The sequence below is a fragment of the Herpailurus yagouaroundi genome, unplaced genomic scaffold (assembly GCF_014898765.1).
Source record: "Herpailurus yagouaroundi ecotype Mexico unplaced genomic scaffold, PumYag 100, whole genome shotgun sequence".
In the NCBI taxonomy this organism is placed as follows: domain Eukaryota; kingdom Metazoa; phylum Chordata; class Mammalia; order Carnivora; family Felidae; genus Herpailurus; species Herpailurus yagouaroundi.
Genome location: NW_024412391.1, coordinates 76,592,428 through 76,611,006, shown reverse-complemented (window position 1 = coordinate 76,611,006; position 18,579 = coordinate 76,592,428). Strand labels below are relative to the sequence as shown.

Sequence of the window (18,579 nt, the reverse complement as noted above, 5' to 3'; positions counted from 1 at the left end):
TCATTACTAGTGGTTCTGACCTTAAGATGGCAATAATGGAGCCATTTTCCAAGAATGAAGGAAGTCACAGAAATTTTCTCCTCCACAGTGGTTACAGTGCATCTTGATTTCCGAGTTTTTGACTGGGGGGGGCCCCCCCGTAGGCCCGCTGCCAAGTTGCCCATTACGACTGTCCAAGCACCAGTTTACTTTAAATTTGTGATCATTTAAAACAATTGGAGTTTTTAATTGTGCCGGTTTTTCTTATTTGTCACGTTGAAATATAAATGTGTGTTATCTTTAGAGGCAATTCTGAAGCAGTTTTAAGCAAAGAAATGGATCTGAGTAATCAAAGCCCATTTTAAGTGAGAGTAACACTACTTAAAAGGGACAATGAGTAAAATCTTGCCATGGCCTGTTTATTAGGTTAGATTTTCTTACAATAATACATAACGTTATATATGTGGAATTAAAAACACAGATAAATACTGGGGGATTATTACCAGTGCAGTAAGATAAGATTCTTTTAAGTTAAGCAAATAATACAGATAACTCAAGGTGTCCTCTCTCGTTGTATTCCAGTATCACATACATATACTTAACTGTCTTTAAAACATTTTTGATTACTCAGTGTTTGGATAGCTTTTGACCTCCATGTCTACAAATCAAATATTTATTAAGCTCCTTTTGTTCGCAAGACCTGTTATAAATGGCTAAGGAACAGTTTCAGAGGATAACCTCAATTAACATTGCAGTAGTTAGTGCCTCTCTGTAATAAACATAGATGTATCTTCTAAATCGTCATTGACTAATTACTCTCAGCTATTAGAAGACACTGTAGGGATGGTCCCCACGATCAGCTGACCTTAGGATTAAGTCCAGACTTCTTTTGAATTTCTGCATCACCCTTCCTAGGGGCCTTGCTTTCTGAGAAACGAGATGTGACTGTTCCTGTCTCCATACTGTTTTACTAATTCTCCTCATGTGGATGGCATTCTCTTTTTTTTCTGTCCCATCATTCAGATTTATGTTTAAAACCCTCACCACCCATGAATGCTTCTTTAACCACCGAGGTTCACATTAATCTCTCTCTATTTGGACATTCTACAACATTATTTACTATGTAAAATGGCATGAGATAATTTACACAGAATAATTTCGTGGTAAGACACCGCTACATTTGAATAGCACAACATATTTGGCATCATTGGCAGACAGTTTTGAATGGGTGGGTGACTAAAATCAGTGAGAAGTAAAATACGAATATTGATTTAGAGAGCCAGTAAAATGCAGAGTAAAAGAGCATGTGCTGTTTTCCTATGTGTAACTTAAGGCTGGTTGAAAAGGAACAGTATTGAATTCAGCCTTTGACTAGAGGTTACTCATTAGTTTCTTAAAAGTGTAAGATTCTCAGAATCCTCAAGAGTAATGTCTGGAAAATAAACACAGTGCTATATAAAAAATGTGTAGTAAAGAATTTTAAGAAACAAACTTGTAGTGTACAGTTGGTTTTGTGTGGTTTTTAAGAAGTTGTTACTCTGTTTTGTTTCCAACAAGGAGAATGACTAGTGTCCTTAGGAAACAAACAACACAACACTTGAAAAGTGTTAAAAGAGCTTTGTGGCTGGAGACTTATATAAACGTTTTCATTTCGGTGGGAGTTAATAGAACATATAAACTTCAATTGTTTTATTACCGAGAAATGTAACGATTTCCAGTAATTTGAATATTGCATGCATCAAAATGTTTTACTCCTTGATTGAGGAGATCTTTAATGGCCGTATTAATGATTAGCTTATTGTCTTATTTATTTTTTCAGCTATTTGAATGACTTGGACAGAATAGCACAACCAAACTACATTCCAACTCAACAAGATGTTCTCAGAACTAGAGTGAAAACTACAGGAATTGTTGAAACCCATTTTACTTTCAAAGATCTTCATTTTAAGTGAGTAGCTGCAAAGCATATAATTTACAAATTTAGATATAAAACACGTTGTTTAGTAAAAAAGTGGTAAAAGTATTTAAAAACTGAGCTAAAAATTACAAAAGAAAACTTTTCTTAGGTTATTGGACAAAGCATTTTTGGGTAAAAGAGGGTAACAAACATTCTTAGAAGGAATATTTGTATTTTTATTTGAGAAAACATGGCCATGCAATCTCTTTTGCCTAGATTTTTCAAAGTGATTTAAATAGTTTTTGACTTTTATTTCTGAATAGAAAATATTACTCTGATATTATAAAGTGTTGTCCTACATTCTTCACAAAAAATTACTGATTGAATAAATGCTTATTTATGGAAATACTAAAAGTGAAGGGTACCTTTTTAAAAGTTTTCATGAAAATTCTTATTCATGCAAACGTGTGTACTTTTTTAGGTTGAAAAATGTTCGTTTAATGTAGAATGTAATGAATATTGATTTACTGAGGTTTGAGTAGAGAAGCACAGACTTGGAGCCATTGGAAATGCTCACTTTGTCCAGTCCACTCGGGTCGTGACAGACCAGACCCAGGGACTCTCAGTGAAACATTACATTCAGATTTACAGACCTGTGTTCCTCTTTTTTAAAGCATGAGAAAACCACTTGGACTTTGCTTCAGTTAACTCTAGTGCTCTGAAATAGTAATAATAAAGCAGGATTTCTGAGAGCATCTAAAAAAGATTTGTAGTCAGAGATAAAAAAACAAATATATTGGTGAGCTTCCTTATAAATAAGTTGTGGAAAGTAGTTACCTATATGCAACTGTACTTCTGACTCCTTCCCTGAATATCTTAAATACATTTTTTTTTATTACCGCTTGTCACTAATTTATTCTACATTCAGTGGTTCATGTAATTGAGTTTTCCAGCAAACTAAAATTGAATTTTAATTTTCCATGGCAGCTTCCCTCCAAAAAGAAAAAACCCAAATCCAAACATCGCCCTGCCTTTTTTAGAGAATTACAGATCATAATTAGTCTGACCATGTAACTTTGTACTTTACCAAGTATTAAAGTTTTGTTGAAGCGGTCACTGGACTTTTTTCCTTGCTGGCAATAGCTCTTATCAAAATCATTTACTTTCTTTGCATCTGTTTACTACTTTTAGGATATTAAATGACCAAAGTCAGGAATAGTAAAACATGAATATTTAAATAGTCTGATATGTCTGATCTGAGAACTATTGTCATATTTATCTTAAAGTTATAAAATAAGGAAGCTCAGTGTCAGAATGAGGCTCCAAAGGTTTGTTGTTTTGTTTTTGTATTTTTTTTTACCTTAGATTCAGATTTTTTTTGTTTACTTTGTTTTAAAAACCATATTTTAAAAGCAAACTTAAATCATTATGTTCAGATAATGGCTTTGTTCTAACAAATGTAGTTTGAGGAGAAAATGCATGGAGTTGGGGGTTAGCAAGTAAGAATACTTGAATTAAGTTTCCCTATTAGGTAAAGAGGACGATTGGTTAAGAGTCTTACCAGAAGGTATTACACTCTGGCCCACTGTTGGAGGTATAAACATAAATGGGGTGATTGCCTCTCAGGGGAACTTGTAGAGGGAAGAGCTCTGTCAGTGGGAAGGCACAGTGCTAAATGTGCAGTCTGTCATGTGGCACTTGATGGAATCTGTACAAAATTCACTTTCAGTGTTGGTTAATCGTAAACATTCGCTTTCCTGACCATGCTCTTCATTCTACCCTCAATTTCTCGAAGTTGTCATTTCATCCTCAAGCAAGTGCTGAGATTCTGTAAATTCTCTCTCACCATGATACCCCCAGGAAGTCCCTTTGTCTTTAGTCTCCTTGGGTGAGGTAGAATTTCACAGGATGTGTTTCATTACTGTTTTCACTTGCTGCCTTAAACATAGGTTTGTCAGGAACTTCAGATAAACTTTGTCTTATTTTGGATTTGGGTTCTGTTAAATTACTATCATTGTAAAACATATGGTTCCAACTTTGCTTTTTATATGTTGAGTCTCAGAAGAATGAGGGCAGAAATATACTTAGAATAATTCTACAGGGAACTCTTGAATTTTGTGTGCTTTGTATTATAATTCATTGTCTCATTTTAAGGAATGGCTGATGTAAAATTTCAGTTTCATTTAATTTTGGTATGATTGGAATTAAATTCAAAATGAGGCAATAAAGCACAATAATTTTAGAATATATTTATCACCTCTGTGAGCGTTTGTGGAAAGTGTCTCTGTGGACTACTATATTGCTTTTAAGGAATCAGCAGTTTTACTATAATATTTTTGCCAAATACAGAATTAAAGCATCCCTTCTATTATAAAATTATAAGACAAATTTATGTTACTTTCATATAGTACTATAAATGTAAAGTGGGTTTTGGAGTGTATTTACAGGGTTGACGTGCACATACGGTCAGCGCTTTGTTGATCACTGTGCTATCAGATGACAGTCTGAGAATGCCAGAACATCTCAGGATCTTCTTGGGGGTACCTGGGTAGCTCAGTTGATGAAGTGTCCAACTCTTCATTTCAGCTCAGGTCATGGTCTCAGGATTATGGGATTGAGCCCTGCTTTGGGATCTGTGCTGGGAGTGGAACTTGCTTAAGATTTTCCCTTTCCCTCTGCCCCTCTCCCTGGCTGGCACTCTTTCTTTAAAAAAAAAAAAAAAGTGGGGGGGATGCGTGGGTGACTCAGTCGGTTAAGCATCTGACTTCAGCTCAGATCATGATCTCATGGTTTGTGACTTTGAGCCCCACATTGGGCTCTGTGCTGACAGCTCAGAGCCTGAATGCTGCTTAGGATTCTGTGTCTCCCTCTCTTTCTGCCCTTCCCCGCTCACATTCTGTCTGTCTCTCCTTCAAAAATAAACAAACATTAAAAAAAATTTAAAAAAAAATCATGATATTCAATATCCCCTTGTACTTTCCCCTCTCTCCCTAAAAGAAACCTGAGAAAAATCAAATCCACTTCCTATTTGATGCTAGAAAAAAGTTTCATCTGTTCATATGAAGGAGAACATATTTTTATTTTTGATGACTTTTTAAAAACTTCAGAATTTGAAGATAATTCTAAAGTATGTATGAAAAAGGAATAATGCCTTATGCACAGTCATTTGTTACATTAGATTTTAGTCATTTTTGTTCCTTGGCTAATGAATTAGACTAGTGATTCTCAAAGTATGGTCCCCGGACCAGCAGAATCAACTTTATGCACCTGGTGAGTCTGATTTATAGTGAAGTTTGAGAAGTATCAGTTTATTCATTTCTAAACTGAATAAATTTAGGAGATTTCTTCTGTAAATTACTTGATTATAAGTTAAAAAGCCTTTTTATATGTAACATTCCCACAGCATAACTGGAAGACCTAGATCTTTCTTTTTTTTTTTTTAATTTTTTTTTTCAACGTTTATTTATTTTTGGGACAGAGAGAGACAGAGCATGAACGGGGGAGGGGCAGAGAGAGAGGGAGACACAGAATCGGAAACAGGCTCCAGGCTCTGCGCCATCAGCCCAGAGCCCGACGCGGGGCTGGAACTCACGGACCGCGAGATCGTGACCTGGCTGAAGTCGGACGCTTAACTTACTGCGCCACCCAGGCGTCGCTCTTTTTTTTTTTTAATGTTTGTTTATTTTTGAGAGAAACAGAGATAGAGACAGATCATGAGTTGGGGAGGGGCAGAGAGAGAGAGAGGGAGACACAGAATCCAAAGCAGGCTCCAGGCTCTGAGCTGTCAGCACAGAGCCCGACATGGAGTTTGAATCCATGAACCATGCAATCATGACTTGAGCCGAAGTCAGAAGCGTAGCTAACTGAACCACCCAGGTGCCTCACAAGATGTGGATCTTTAATGTAGTAAAGCTAGTCTATTATTGCTTGAAGGTGTTTTAAAATATTCTGTAGACCTAGTTCATGCATTCATTCAACAAATATTTGTGAACTATGACAAAGTCTTTGTCTTTACATTGTTGGGGGAAGGGAGATAAATGTTCAGATGTTCAGGAGGTGATAATCACTATAACGAAGAATAAAACAAGGTAGGGGGGATATATTACTTTCCTAGGGCTGCTATAACAAATTACCACAAGCTCGGTGGCATAAAACAACAGAAATATATTCTTTCATAATTTTGGGGGCTAGAAGTTTAAAATCAACATGTCTGCACAACTGTGCTTCTGAAGGCTCTTGGGAAGAATCCTCTCTTGCGTCCTCCTGCTTCTTGTAGTGGTTGGAAATCCTTGGTGTTCCTTGGCCTTTGACGCATGGGCTTCTTCCCTGGTTCCTGCCTCAGTTTCTCTTTCCTTTTATATTTTACTATAGCCACAAGGTGAACCAAAGCCATACCCTGCACATTTTGCTTGGAAATTTCCTCAGCCAACATTCAAGTTAATTTCTTAACAGCCAGCCCTAGTTTTTGCGACTTTACAACAAGAATTGCCTTTGCTCCAGTGTCCAGTAACACATTTCTCATTTCCTTCTGGAACCTCATCAAAAAATCTAACATCATGTTCATGAATGATATATGTATATTCTGTAAGATCGAAGCTTTTCTGCCATCCTTTCACTCCCGAGCATCTCCAGAATTATTACCTTAGATGTCTGTTTCGAACCCGCCATCTTTTCAAAACAATCTGGGCTTTTATTGTGTAGTAACTCAAGGTTGTTCCAGTCTCTACATAGTATCCAATTCCATAACCACTTCCCCCATTTTAGGTGTTGGTTACAGCAGCACCCCACTCTGAGCACTAACGTCAGGGTTGTCCATTTCAAGGAATTGACTTACGTGACCACGGGGCCTGGCAAGTGTCAAGTTTGTAGGGCAGGACAGCAGGCTCAGACAGGAACTGATGTTTCAGTCTTGAGGTAGAATTTCTTTTCCTTGGGGGAAACCTCAGTTTTTGTTCTTAAGGCCCTCCAACTGATAGGATAAGGTCTCTCCCCTTACCAGGGATACTCTTTGCTGAGAGATGACTGATTTTAGATGTTAAGCACAGCAGTAAAATACCTTCACAGAAGCACCTAGGTTAGTGTTTGACTAAATAACTGCGTATGATGGCCTAGCCAAATTGACACACAAAACCAACCATCACAGAAGGAAAATGTCTGATGGGATGGAAAGGGTTTGCTTGTTATTTTATATTGAGTGGTCAAGATACATGTAACATTGGATCAGAGAAGTTACCTAAAGTAAATAAAGCCTTTTTGGTAAGGTTATTTTCAAATTCTTTGTTAACAAATGGGTAATCATTTTAATTTCTTTTATTTTGTTCTTATTTAATCTTTATTACCAGCTCTCCTTTTTGTGTGTTAAACCCATTTTAATTTACTGTGGTAGAATCATTTTGTTATATATCATACTTAAGGAACAAATCACTAGCTAACCCAATAGAATGAACAGCATTGAAATAATGATAAAAGTAACAATGTTAGTTGATGTACTCCGATTTGCTTTATAGGCCAATACTATTCTGCAGGGAAATTCTTTTTGCCTGCGAATTAAATAGGGACTATTTTAATTAGTGCACCATCTAGATGAATGGAGCCTTTTTAAAATGCACCAGTTTGCATAGTGTTTCCATTATATAAGTGGTTATTTCTAGGTTGCATAACAATCTATGTGCATTTCAACTTTTGCTTAACTTCATAAATTCTTTTAAGAAAAAAATGAACAGATCATTTTCTGTATGCTGCTTGTGTTACTACCTGTACACCAGGCTACGATAGTCTACAGTTAAACATTGTATAAAAATTGGGTTTTTTCCTCTAACTTTTAAGACTATTCAGTAAGGAAACCCATTTGTCTCCTATTTCTTATTTTTGATCCTATACCTTGGCTTTGCTTTTTAATTTAGGCCACCTGTTGGCCCCAGCTAAGTGTCACTTGCTCACTCAGCATTTTCTTACCTGGAAGTGAGGTTTCCCCTTTATGTCAGAGTCCTACTTTTAGCCTCTGAAAGAAACAAAACATTTTGTGGTGGGAAGAAGGGACCATGTCCTCTGCCTCTAATGTTCTGTGACTCTGGCAAATTGAATTTACTCTAATCTCTGCGTTCCCTAGTTGCTTCCTGTGACTTCTCAGTGTTTACTCATAGTGCACTCCACTCATTTGTATCTGCTTTCATGTTCTGATCTAAGTGTTCTCGTATGCTAATGAATATGTTGTTTTTTGAGGGTGTTTTGAGCTTTGTTTTCAATCAAAAATTTTAAAAACCAGACTTTTTTTTCCCTTTGCGAAAACCAATTTGTGACATCATTTTCCTCCCGTGTAATGTCCTTTTCTTTCCTCCCATCCCACATTCCCCCTGCAATTTGGAGCTTTTTTGATGATATTCTAGAACCCCTTTCTAACATTTAAGGTGATGTCCAACTCCTTTTTTCTCTTCTAGAATGTTTGATGTGGGAGGACAGAGATCTGAGCGGAAGAAGTGGATTCATTGCTTCGAAGGAGTGACCGCCATCATCTTCTGTGTGGCTCTGAGTGACTATGACCTGGTTCTAGCCGAAGATGAGGAAATGGCAAGTAGAACCACTGTGAAAGATGAAGGGCTGGAGATACTGCCAAGGATTTTTCTGAGAATAATTCTTGAGTAATTCTCGCTAATGGCGTGAGTTATTTGAAAGTTCAGGCTCTTTCCTCTGGCTCTTCTTTGTATATACTGAAAGGGAAGTACCCTAAAGAAGCACAGAGGGACCCCAAGAATAAGAAAAGACTGAGAGAGTTAATCTCCCTTCAATCTGATATGTTTAATTATGCATTTCCTGTATCTGCTATCTGGGAAGTGACTAAAAGTAAAGTTAACTCCTGTAATAGTCCAAGGCTCATTTTTCTTCACTTGTTACTTCTGCCAGCTCTGTAATCTTTAATCCATGTTATACTTTGCTATTGCCGTGTAATTTTCAGAGGTGTTGCAATGTACCATTAATCTAGGGAAAATATTTTTATATAGAAATTTAAAGTTCTGTCATTTTATTTTTTATCCTTAACATGTTTGTTTATTATTTTTGAGGGAGAGGGGGCAAGAGAGAATCCCAAGCAAGCTCTGCGGGGCCTGAACTCAAACTCATGACCCACAAGATCAAGACCTGAGCCAAAATCAAGATAGATTCACATGCTCAACTGACTGAGCCACTCAGGCGCTCCTAAAGTGCTGTCATTTAAAAAAAATTTTTTTAAGTCTTTATTTTTGAGAGAGAGAGAGAGGGAGACACAGAATCCGAAGCAGGCTCCAGGCCCTGAACTATTATCCCAGAGCCCGACGCAGGGCTTGAACCCACAAACTGCGAGATCATGACCTGAGCTGAAGTCAGACACTTGACCAGCTGAGTCACCCAGGCGCCTCAGAGCACTGTCTATTCTAAGTTAACTTTAGTACAGACTGGGGAAAAAGAGATCAAAATGTCACTTTTGTATTTTTAAAATCAGGCACATGCAATTATAGTGCAGTTCATCATCACATATTCCTTTCTGTCAGTGTCCTTTTGATACCACATATACTAGAAGAACAGGAAACTGGAGTGGACGATTCCGTCCCTAACACACCATTATATTTAGAGGGTTGGGCCAATTGCTCAATTTATTAATTTTTAAAAACCTTTACTTATCTTTTAATGGAGAAGCTTCCATTAACTTTGTAACAGTGAGATCTCTTTTTGAATGTTCACACTTGGTGTCTCTAGATTGCAGGGTCCTGCAGCAGGGTGTTCCCAGGTACAGTGACACATAGTGGGCACTGTGCGAGTACGGGTTGAATGCAAAAAGTGATGAGTAGTGTACACATTCATCTCCCCTGCAGTCAATACTTGTTCTTAAATGGCGGGAATGTATTTCTGTGCTACATTATTTTTCAGCTGACCGAGCTCTCTCTTCTGATAACGCTATTTTTTAAAAGTAATACTTTCAAAACCCTTCGTGTTGTGACAAACTGTATTCTTTCCTGTTACAGAATCGAATGCATGAAAGCATGAAGTTGTTTGACAGCATATGTAACAACAAATGGTTTACAGATACGTCTATTATACTTTTTCTAAACAAGAAGGATCTCTTTGAAGAAAAAATCAAAAAGAGCCCTCTCACTATATGCTATCCAGAATACGCAGGTATTTTACTTTCTGTGGATAACTTGTCAAGTCATATATTTCTAACTAAAGTTCCCCTAAGGCAAGATTTCAGTTGTAGATCACCTTTAATTAAAATTATTAAACTGCATTCACGTACAGGTAGTTCCTTGAGGCGTAGCTAAGATTATTGGAAATAACGTATTCAAATGGAAAAGCTGTTAGGTAATTTTTTATGATGATCTTCTGTCAGGTATGTGTGATGCACAGTAAATAAGACCAGTCTGTGTTCACGGTCTAATCTCAAAGACGGATGTACTCTTACACACAAAAAAAGCTGCATGTTACTATAAAAGAACATGAACCGTAGTTATAAGGGTTATAAATGAAGAAGGAATCCGCGAACCACTTATTTTTCAGGGGAGTCACACAGTTTGACAAGTAATCCCAACACTGGTAAGGAGACTGTTAATGGTCTTGTAATTCGCCTACTGTGGAAAAAGGAGACCTGAGATGCGGTCCTGGCATTTCCATAACTAGCTCTTTGATCTTGAACAAGGCAGTTAATTTATCTGGGTCTCAGTACCCCATTTGTAAAATCAGAAGTTGAGCTAAAACTTGGTTTTAGTTTAGCTCCTTAGAGCACCTCCTGGGCTGCTATTGAAAAGTAGGTACAGGGACTAAAGATACTTCCCTCCCTCCCCTATCCATGCACACAGCATCTCTCTTACTAAAGCAGGGTGACTTTGTTTCTGTTTTACATATTAGGTTTCTGAATAAGATTTTACTTTAATGAGGAAGAAAGATTCTGTGCCTCAAAGAGAGTTTGACTACCACTGGTTTATATGGTCTCTAAACCCAAATATTCTGAAGAGTCTGGTTAATTTAGCTAATTGAAAACAAGTTGCCCTGACCACATCCTTTATTTTTTTTTTAAAGTCTCAAGAATTTGTTTCATTATAAACACAAAGGTAGTCTTGTATTGAGTATATTAATAGTACACTGAGTATTTACTGCCTTTTCACAGGCCTAAGATAAAACAGCCCTATGATTTCAGTGCTCTTACATCCCACTCATGCAGGTGAGAACACTGGGGCTCAAGGACAGTCTAAATCCAAACCCAAGTCTATGGGCGCGCCTGCACCCAGCCCATTAACAACCAGACTGCCAGAGTTAAATTCTCATTAGAACCAAAGGGGAAGATTCTTGGATAAATATAATCACACTACTCATTATTACAGGTCATTTTGTGTACTCCCATACGTTGATTCAAAAAAATTTCACACAGTTGCTTATTTTTAAACTTCCGTGTTCTTTTTGAAAGTCCTTGTATCCTGTCACCTTGTTCAGAAACATTTTAGTGCTCGTTAGGAATAAAACTATGTGTAGTCCTGTCTGAGTTTGAAGTTATCCAGAGTCAAGGTGGCTCAGTTTTGCCTTTACTTTCATCTGTCTTTCAGTTTATTTTTATCATTTTCTATTATGAGGTAGCCATTTTTTCTAATATTACCAGAGTTGCCCAAATGAATCCATAAATACCACATACCTACAGGGATTTCAGATCAGCCAAGAAAGGATATTTCTTATGTTGTCAAGATACTAAGAATCCGTGATCTCACAATCTTTGAACACAGAGAGTATTGCATAATTTTTTCACAATGCCAATATCAGGATTAGAATGTAAAGTCCTCACTACATGCTCTAAGTCATGATTCCATTGCTTCTTGCTGCAACCTCCACTTTTAATTCCTGCCTGTGTAGCCTCTAAACTAGGAGCAGGCAAAGGTGGGTTTATCTCCACCTCTGCCTGCTTCTATTGCACGTCTTCTGTTAAAATATCAATATGTTGGCATTTCACACATTCCATCTGCAACCTGTAATCTTTTAGCGCTCCCTGCTTTTATGGTCATGTTTTTCCTCACCATGTTGAATTCCATTGTCAACTCTAATTTCTCCCTAGAGCCTCAGGCTTGCGTTTCCAGCTGCTTATTGAACATATACGTGTTTTTTAACACCCGAAACTCCTGTTACTGTTTTCTCAAATCTCCTCCATCTCCCTTTCAATTATATTACCAGTCCTTCCCAGTTCTTCATTCTTGAACCAGATCATACTTGCCTTTATACATGACGGTTCTATCACATCTAGAAAATACCTATTACCTTCTCACCACATCCTTGCCATTCTTAAGAATTAAAATCAGATTGAGAAATACACTCATGAGTTTATTCATGTATCTTAGTTCTCGGCATTTTGCAGTCTAGCTACCCATAATATATATAGCAAGTTAAGCTCTGCACTCTGTTCAAGAAGCTTTTTTCTCAAAACATATTTTTAACTGACAGGTTGCATTAACATCTGTCAATAAGACACAGTTTATTGCTTTAGAATTTCAGAGTACCAATAAACTCAATTTTGATTTGTAAAGTATATGGTTGTCTGCTAGCCACCTGAAAGAGTTAAAATATAAACTTATTTTGACAGCCTAGAAAAAGTAGAAAAATTCCTAGAAACTTAGAACCTACTAAGACTGAATCATGAAGAAACAGAAAATCTAAACAGACCAATTACTTCATGATCAAAACCTCTCAATAAATATGTCCATGACCATATTTATTTATGTCCAGATGGCTTTACTGATGAATTCTACCCGCATTTACAGAATAATTAATACCAGTCCTTCTAAAGCTCTTGGAAAAGAAAAATAGAGAAAGGAACACTTCCAAAATCATTTTATGAGGACAGCATTTTACCCTAATACCAAAACTAGACAAGGATGGCATAAGAAAATTACAAGCCAGTACCCCTGGTTAACTTAAATGCAGAAATCCTCAACAAAATGTTACCAAACCAAATTCAACAATATTTTAAAAGAATTCTACACAGTGATATAGTGGGATTTATTCCAGGGATACAAGGGTAGTTCAATTTTGTTAAAGTGGTATATATCATATTGATTTGCAAATGTTAAAGATAAAAATCTTGATCCTCTCAAATGATACAGAAAAACCACTTGACAAAACTCAACATTCATTTATGCTAAAAACTCAAAATAATGTACCTCAAAACAGAAAGGCCATTTATTAGGTCACGGTTAACATCATACTTCAACAAAACAAGGAAACCCATCAGAAATAAAACAAGGAATCCCTTTCTTGCCACTTTTATTCAACATAGTATTATTTGATTATAGTATTATATATACATATTATTTAACATCTATATATATATGTATACATATATAAAGACTCCACTAAACTACTGTTAAACTAATCAATGCATTTAGTAGATTTGCAGGATATGGTATATATGCAAAAATATTTTGCATTTCCATACACTAGTGATGAACGATCAGAAAGAAATTAAGAAAACGATACCATTTACAACTGCATCAAAAAGAAAAAAAACTAACTAGGAATAAATGTAAGAAGGGGAGAAAAAATATCTCTACACTGAAAATTCCAAGACATTGGTGAAATAGAAGAAGAAAAAGTAAGGGTAAGATATTTCATGTTCACAGATTAGAAAAATATTGTTAAAATGACCATAATACCCCAGAGCAACCTACAGATACAGTGCAATCCCTCTCAAAATATTAGTGGCATTCTTTTTCACAGAAATAGCATAAACAATCCTAAAATTTGTTTGGAACCACAAAAGAACCTGAATAGCCAAAGCAGTCTTGAGAAAGAACAGAGCTGGGGGCAGCAGGGTCCCTGATTTTCAGCTGTGTTGCAAAGCTATAGTAATCAAAACATTATGGCAATGACACAAAAATAGACACACAGATGTGAGAAATAGCCCAGAAAATAAACCTACACATATGTGATCAAAAAATTACAACATATGAGCAAAGAACATGCAATGAAGAAAAGATAGTATCTTCAATAAATTGTTCTGGGAAAACTGGACCACTATATTAAACCATACAAACAATTAACTTAAAATGGATCAAAGACCTCAAACCATAAAACTGCTGAAAGAATATAAGCAGTAGCTCCTTCATGTTAGTCTTGGTGATGATTTTTTGGATCGGACATCAAAAGTGAAGACAACAAAAGCAAAAATAAACAAGTAGTACCACATCCAACTATAAAGTTTTTTGCACAGCCAAGAAAACCAACAACATGAAAATGCAACCTATGGAATGGAAGATGATACTTGCAAATTATGTATCTGATAAGGGGTTAGTATTGAAAATATATAAAGAAGTCCTACTACTCAATAGCAAAAAACACAATCCACTAAAAAATGGGCTGAGGATCTGAAGAACCATTTTTCCAAAAGAAGACCTACAATGGCCAGCAGGTCCATGAAGAGGTGCTCAGAATCTCTATAATCATCAGGGAAATGCACACCAAAACCACAGTGAACTACCACCTCACCGATTAGAATAGGTACTGGCAAAAAAACAAGTGTGGTGAGGTTATAGAGAAAAGGGAACCCTCTTGCCCTATTGGTGAAAATGTAATTTGGTGTGCAGCCCCTGTGGGAACTGTAAGGAGATTCCAAAAAAATTAGAAATATCCAGCAATTCTACCTCAGGAAATTTCTCCAAAGAAAATGAAAACACTGACTTAAAAAAGATAGGTGCTACCTGCGTGTTTATTGCAGCATCATTTGCAGTATACTGCTGGTGAAGCAGCTGGTAGAGTTCTGTGAGCAGGGTCCCAGGTGGGAGTTGGTTATATAACATAGAGTTCTGCTGACACAGAGTAAGCTACAGGTGTGGACTACAGGATCTCAGAATAGCTTTACTAAGCAGGCTGGGTAACAGAGGACCTTGAAAGCCCAGCAAATAATTTTGTGTTACTACTGCAAGAGAGAGATCTAATAATTTTTTTTTAAATGGAACAGTTTTTGAAGTATGTATGTACACATATAAAATATATACATACGTGCACATTTAGGATAAATGTGAAGCTCACTGAAATTTTAAAAAGGGAAGACACAGATATGTGCACTCAGATCAAGAGACAGCATTATTTCCAGGTTCCCAGAAACTCCATCATGCCTCCCAGTCTAAACTATTCTCCTTTCTTATTCCTGTATGGCAGCTCATTGTATAGATATACCAAAACTTTTGGGTTGTTTCCTAACAAGTTAGTTCTGTTATTAACAGTCTTTATATGTCTAACGATGAACATAGGTAGGTAGGTCTGTCAAGGGCTTGCCTAGAAACTATTGCTGCATGTGATTATCATTAGCTACGGACCATTTCTGGAGTGTTTACTCAGAAGTTTTTAACCTCATGGCCGTAAACCACATTGTAGACCCGTCTACAATTTTTGAATAAAGAAAAGTGACAAATGCTAATTAATGTGTATAGAGGAAAGGGAATAAAAAATACCGATTACCATTCAACCAGGTAATTTCTTGATTATGCACTAGGCTGGAAATGAAATAGCATACCACCGTCAGGGAAGGGTTGGTGTTGGGATGTCGAGTAAAAAGGGGAAGAAAAAGGAAGATCTGGCATTTGGATTGGGCAGGAATGAAGACCCCGGGGAGCCAAGAATACCATGCTTTTGGTGTGTTGTGTTTTTTGTTTTTTTTTTTTTTAAGGGTAACAACAGTCATTGAAAGGTAATTAACATTGGGAATTTTTCATTTAGAGGAACGCCTCTCTCTTGTTCTAGAAGGAAAAATACAGTGACATAATCCACATATTTTATATGTATGGAACTGATTTCAATATTTTCAGGTCCATTTTGCTTAGATGTGTACTCATTTTAACTTTCGCCTTATGTTTCTTGCCTTCTCCCATCTCAGGCTCAAACACATATGAAGAGGCAGCTGCGTATATTCAGTGTCAGTTTGAAGACCTCAATAAAAGAAAGGACACAAAGGAAATATACACCCACTTCACATGTGCCACAGATACGAAGAATGTGCAGTTTGTTTTTGATGCTGTAACAGATGTCATCATAAAAAATAATCTAAAAGATTGTGGTCTCTTCTAAATTTTGCAGTTAATGGTAAAATGCATTTTCAAACCAAATGAGTACTTCTGTGTGGATCTCTCTAAATTAGAGTCTTGCAGCAACACAATGTAGTATACAGCAGATGTATCTGGGACCTGACCAAAGTTGTTCTGTTGTGTTTTTTTAACTGAAAGTAATAGAAGGACCTTTCTTAAATGTGAGAGGTGGTCCTGCAGTGGGAAACTAGGGGCAGTGTTAATGCTCGACTCTAGTGTATTGATGATTTCTGCCTATGTGTAAATATGCAAATGTATGTATACATGTATTTATAACTTTTGTTTTCCACATTACTTTTAGGCTTTAAGAGTGGCAACTTATTCTAGCGTGATGGCTTTGGTAATAAACAGAAATACTAAGTACTTTGTACTGAATGACAGACTATTACCGTGTTTGCCAGTTTTAAACAGCTTTATTTATGTTCATGTCTTGTAAATTTTTAAGTACAGTAATTAATATTAGGAAACATTGCAGCCCTTATCTTGATTATATGTATACTTGTAATCTTAACAAAGTTATTTGTACAAACATTGCACAGACTATTTTAATAACATGATTTGTTCTTTAAATTTAAAGTGTTTTATTGAAATGTTCTTAAGAGGATGAATATACCTGCCTTTGGATCAGTTATATAAACATTGTATGCATTTTAATTTTTCTTCTAAAAGTGCATGCTGATCTAATTCTACATTAGATTTGGTTTGAAAAACTGAAATTTAAGATTTTTGAGGCTATACTCTCAGACTTACTATAAACACTTAATTTTTATTCAGTTGGTTTGTTTTCACTTTGAATTTTAATATTTGGATGGTATTCATGCATTTCCTTAAAGGTGATGCCAGATTAATTTTTATACACTTTAAATAACTACATTCTTATTTATAACTAAGTTTAGGTGGATTATTGAGAGCATTTTGTGGGTAAAAATATGTCAGCATAATGAATTTTGAGACATTCATTTGTGTATTTCCTTTGGGAAATCCCTTGTACCTAGCATACATGATAGTTCCTTATTTGGAAGATAACAAGAAAGATCTTTGAATATTCAGCTGCTGATCTAATGCAAGCTTTAGATTCCTATATGTAACTACTTTCAAATTTAACTATCAAACTATATATTAAAACTACTTTTTCTCTTACTCAAATTTCCACCACTTGCTTGAGTTGATATTTCTTTTTAAATTGTGCTATTATTTCTGACAATTAAATGGGCAATTACACTTAGAAAATGAGTAATAGTATTTAATAAAGTCAGTGATTTTATGTATGCTCAAATAAGTGTTACATATCAGCTAGATATTGGACTTTGATAGTCATTTCTTTTCATGATTCATGATGTGTCTCTGTGACTTCATTTCAACAAAATGAACAGCATTCCCTACCCTACTTCTGTTGTTTTACTCATCTTGAAAAAGGTCCTTCAATAAGCTTTGTGGATAAGTAGTTTCTTAGTTACGTGCTGTCATTTTGTTCAAGTATATTTCTTGAAGTGTGTGTGGGTGTGGGTAACCACAGACTACATTTTCATCTGTTATATTTTGGGGATTTGTTTTTCTTCTTTGTGATGTAAAGAAATTCAAAGTTATCACAGTTTCTTAAATGTGTTAGTTTAGATTCTTTACGTGCTTTTCATGAAAGATGTTTTCATTAATTTTACTGATGGAAGACCTGTAACATCCTTATTGTGAAGCTATGTATGAAATTCACCTATACTATGAATAAATATGAATCCTGAGAAATACTGTTTAAAAAGCCACAAAGAAGCACATCTTGGTGACCATAATTGGTGAATTCCTGAACTTTATTCTGTGTAATTGTGTTACTAATAAATCCTAATAAATTTAAATTTTTAAAATTTTACAAACCTGTTGACTAAACACATGTTTGACATTGGGATTTACTAAGTATCAGTCTATGGAATGCCCATTTATTCTTTTGCAGTTTTGCAATCTTTTTGCAATTTCATCTCCACAAACTTGAGTTTTTCCTGCCTCAAGTTTCTTCAGGAGATATGGTGCCACATTTAGAACTGCCTGGTTGATATCCCCTTCTGAGAATTTACTGCCTGCCCTTAAGTCCATATGTCCCAAACCACGTTCATCATCATTCTCCCAGTTCTTACCAGTTCATCAAACCGGTTCTTACCCCCTAATTTGGCCAGTGTAACCACTCAGTACCATCATTCTTCAGTGCCTCAACAGGCAACTTTTTAGCCACTTATAACTCTCTTTAGCCCTCATCTCCATCTCTGATAAGCCACCATTTTGCTCACAACTCTAGTCTTCCAATGCCTTGTCAGTTTTTATTTTTCCTTTCCATTCCTACTACCACCTACCAAATGTAGGTTTTTGCCTCACTTCTGCATGAAATGGATTGTTAATTAAATTCTCCACTTGCCATTTTTCCTTTCCCTCATACAGGCTAGTTATCCTAACTGTGATTGTGTTCTCAGGGCATTGGCTCTGACTTTTCAATAAAACCAAGTTTAACTTTGCCTCCTATTCAGAGCTCATCCACTATCTGATCCCACTTCATTATGTCTCCACTCCTCTTCTACACTACATCCTAAAAGTACTTTGTGCATATCCTGGGCCTTCCTCCAAGTATTTGTCTACATA

General features: G+C 36.1%; 1 protein-coding gene across 1 annotated transcript in view; it reads left to right on the top strand.

Moving 5' to 3' along the window:
• GNAI1 (G protein subunit alpha i1) overlaps window positions 1-17,821 on the top strand; it is an 86,564-nt gene extending 68,743 nt beyond the window's left edge. Inside the window, exons 6-9 of the mRNA XM_040472815.1 lie at window positions 1,799-1,927; window positions 8,314-8,443; window positions 9,871-10,024; window positions 15,753-17,821. Of these exons, the coding sequence (XP_040328749.1) occupies window positions 1,799-1,927; window positions 8,314-8,443; window positions 9,871-10,024; window positions 15,753-15,943 (604 nt within the window). The 3' untranslated portion in view covers window positions 15,944-17,821. The remainder of the gene's footprint in view (window positions 1-1,798; window positions 1,928-8,313; window positions 8,444-9,870; window positions 10,025-15,752) is intronic.
• Window positions 17,822-18,579: the final 758 nt, after the last annotated feature.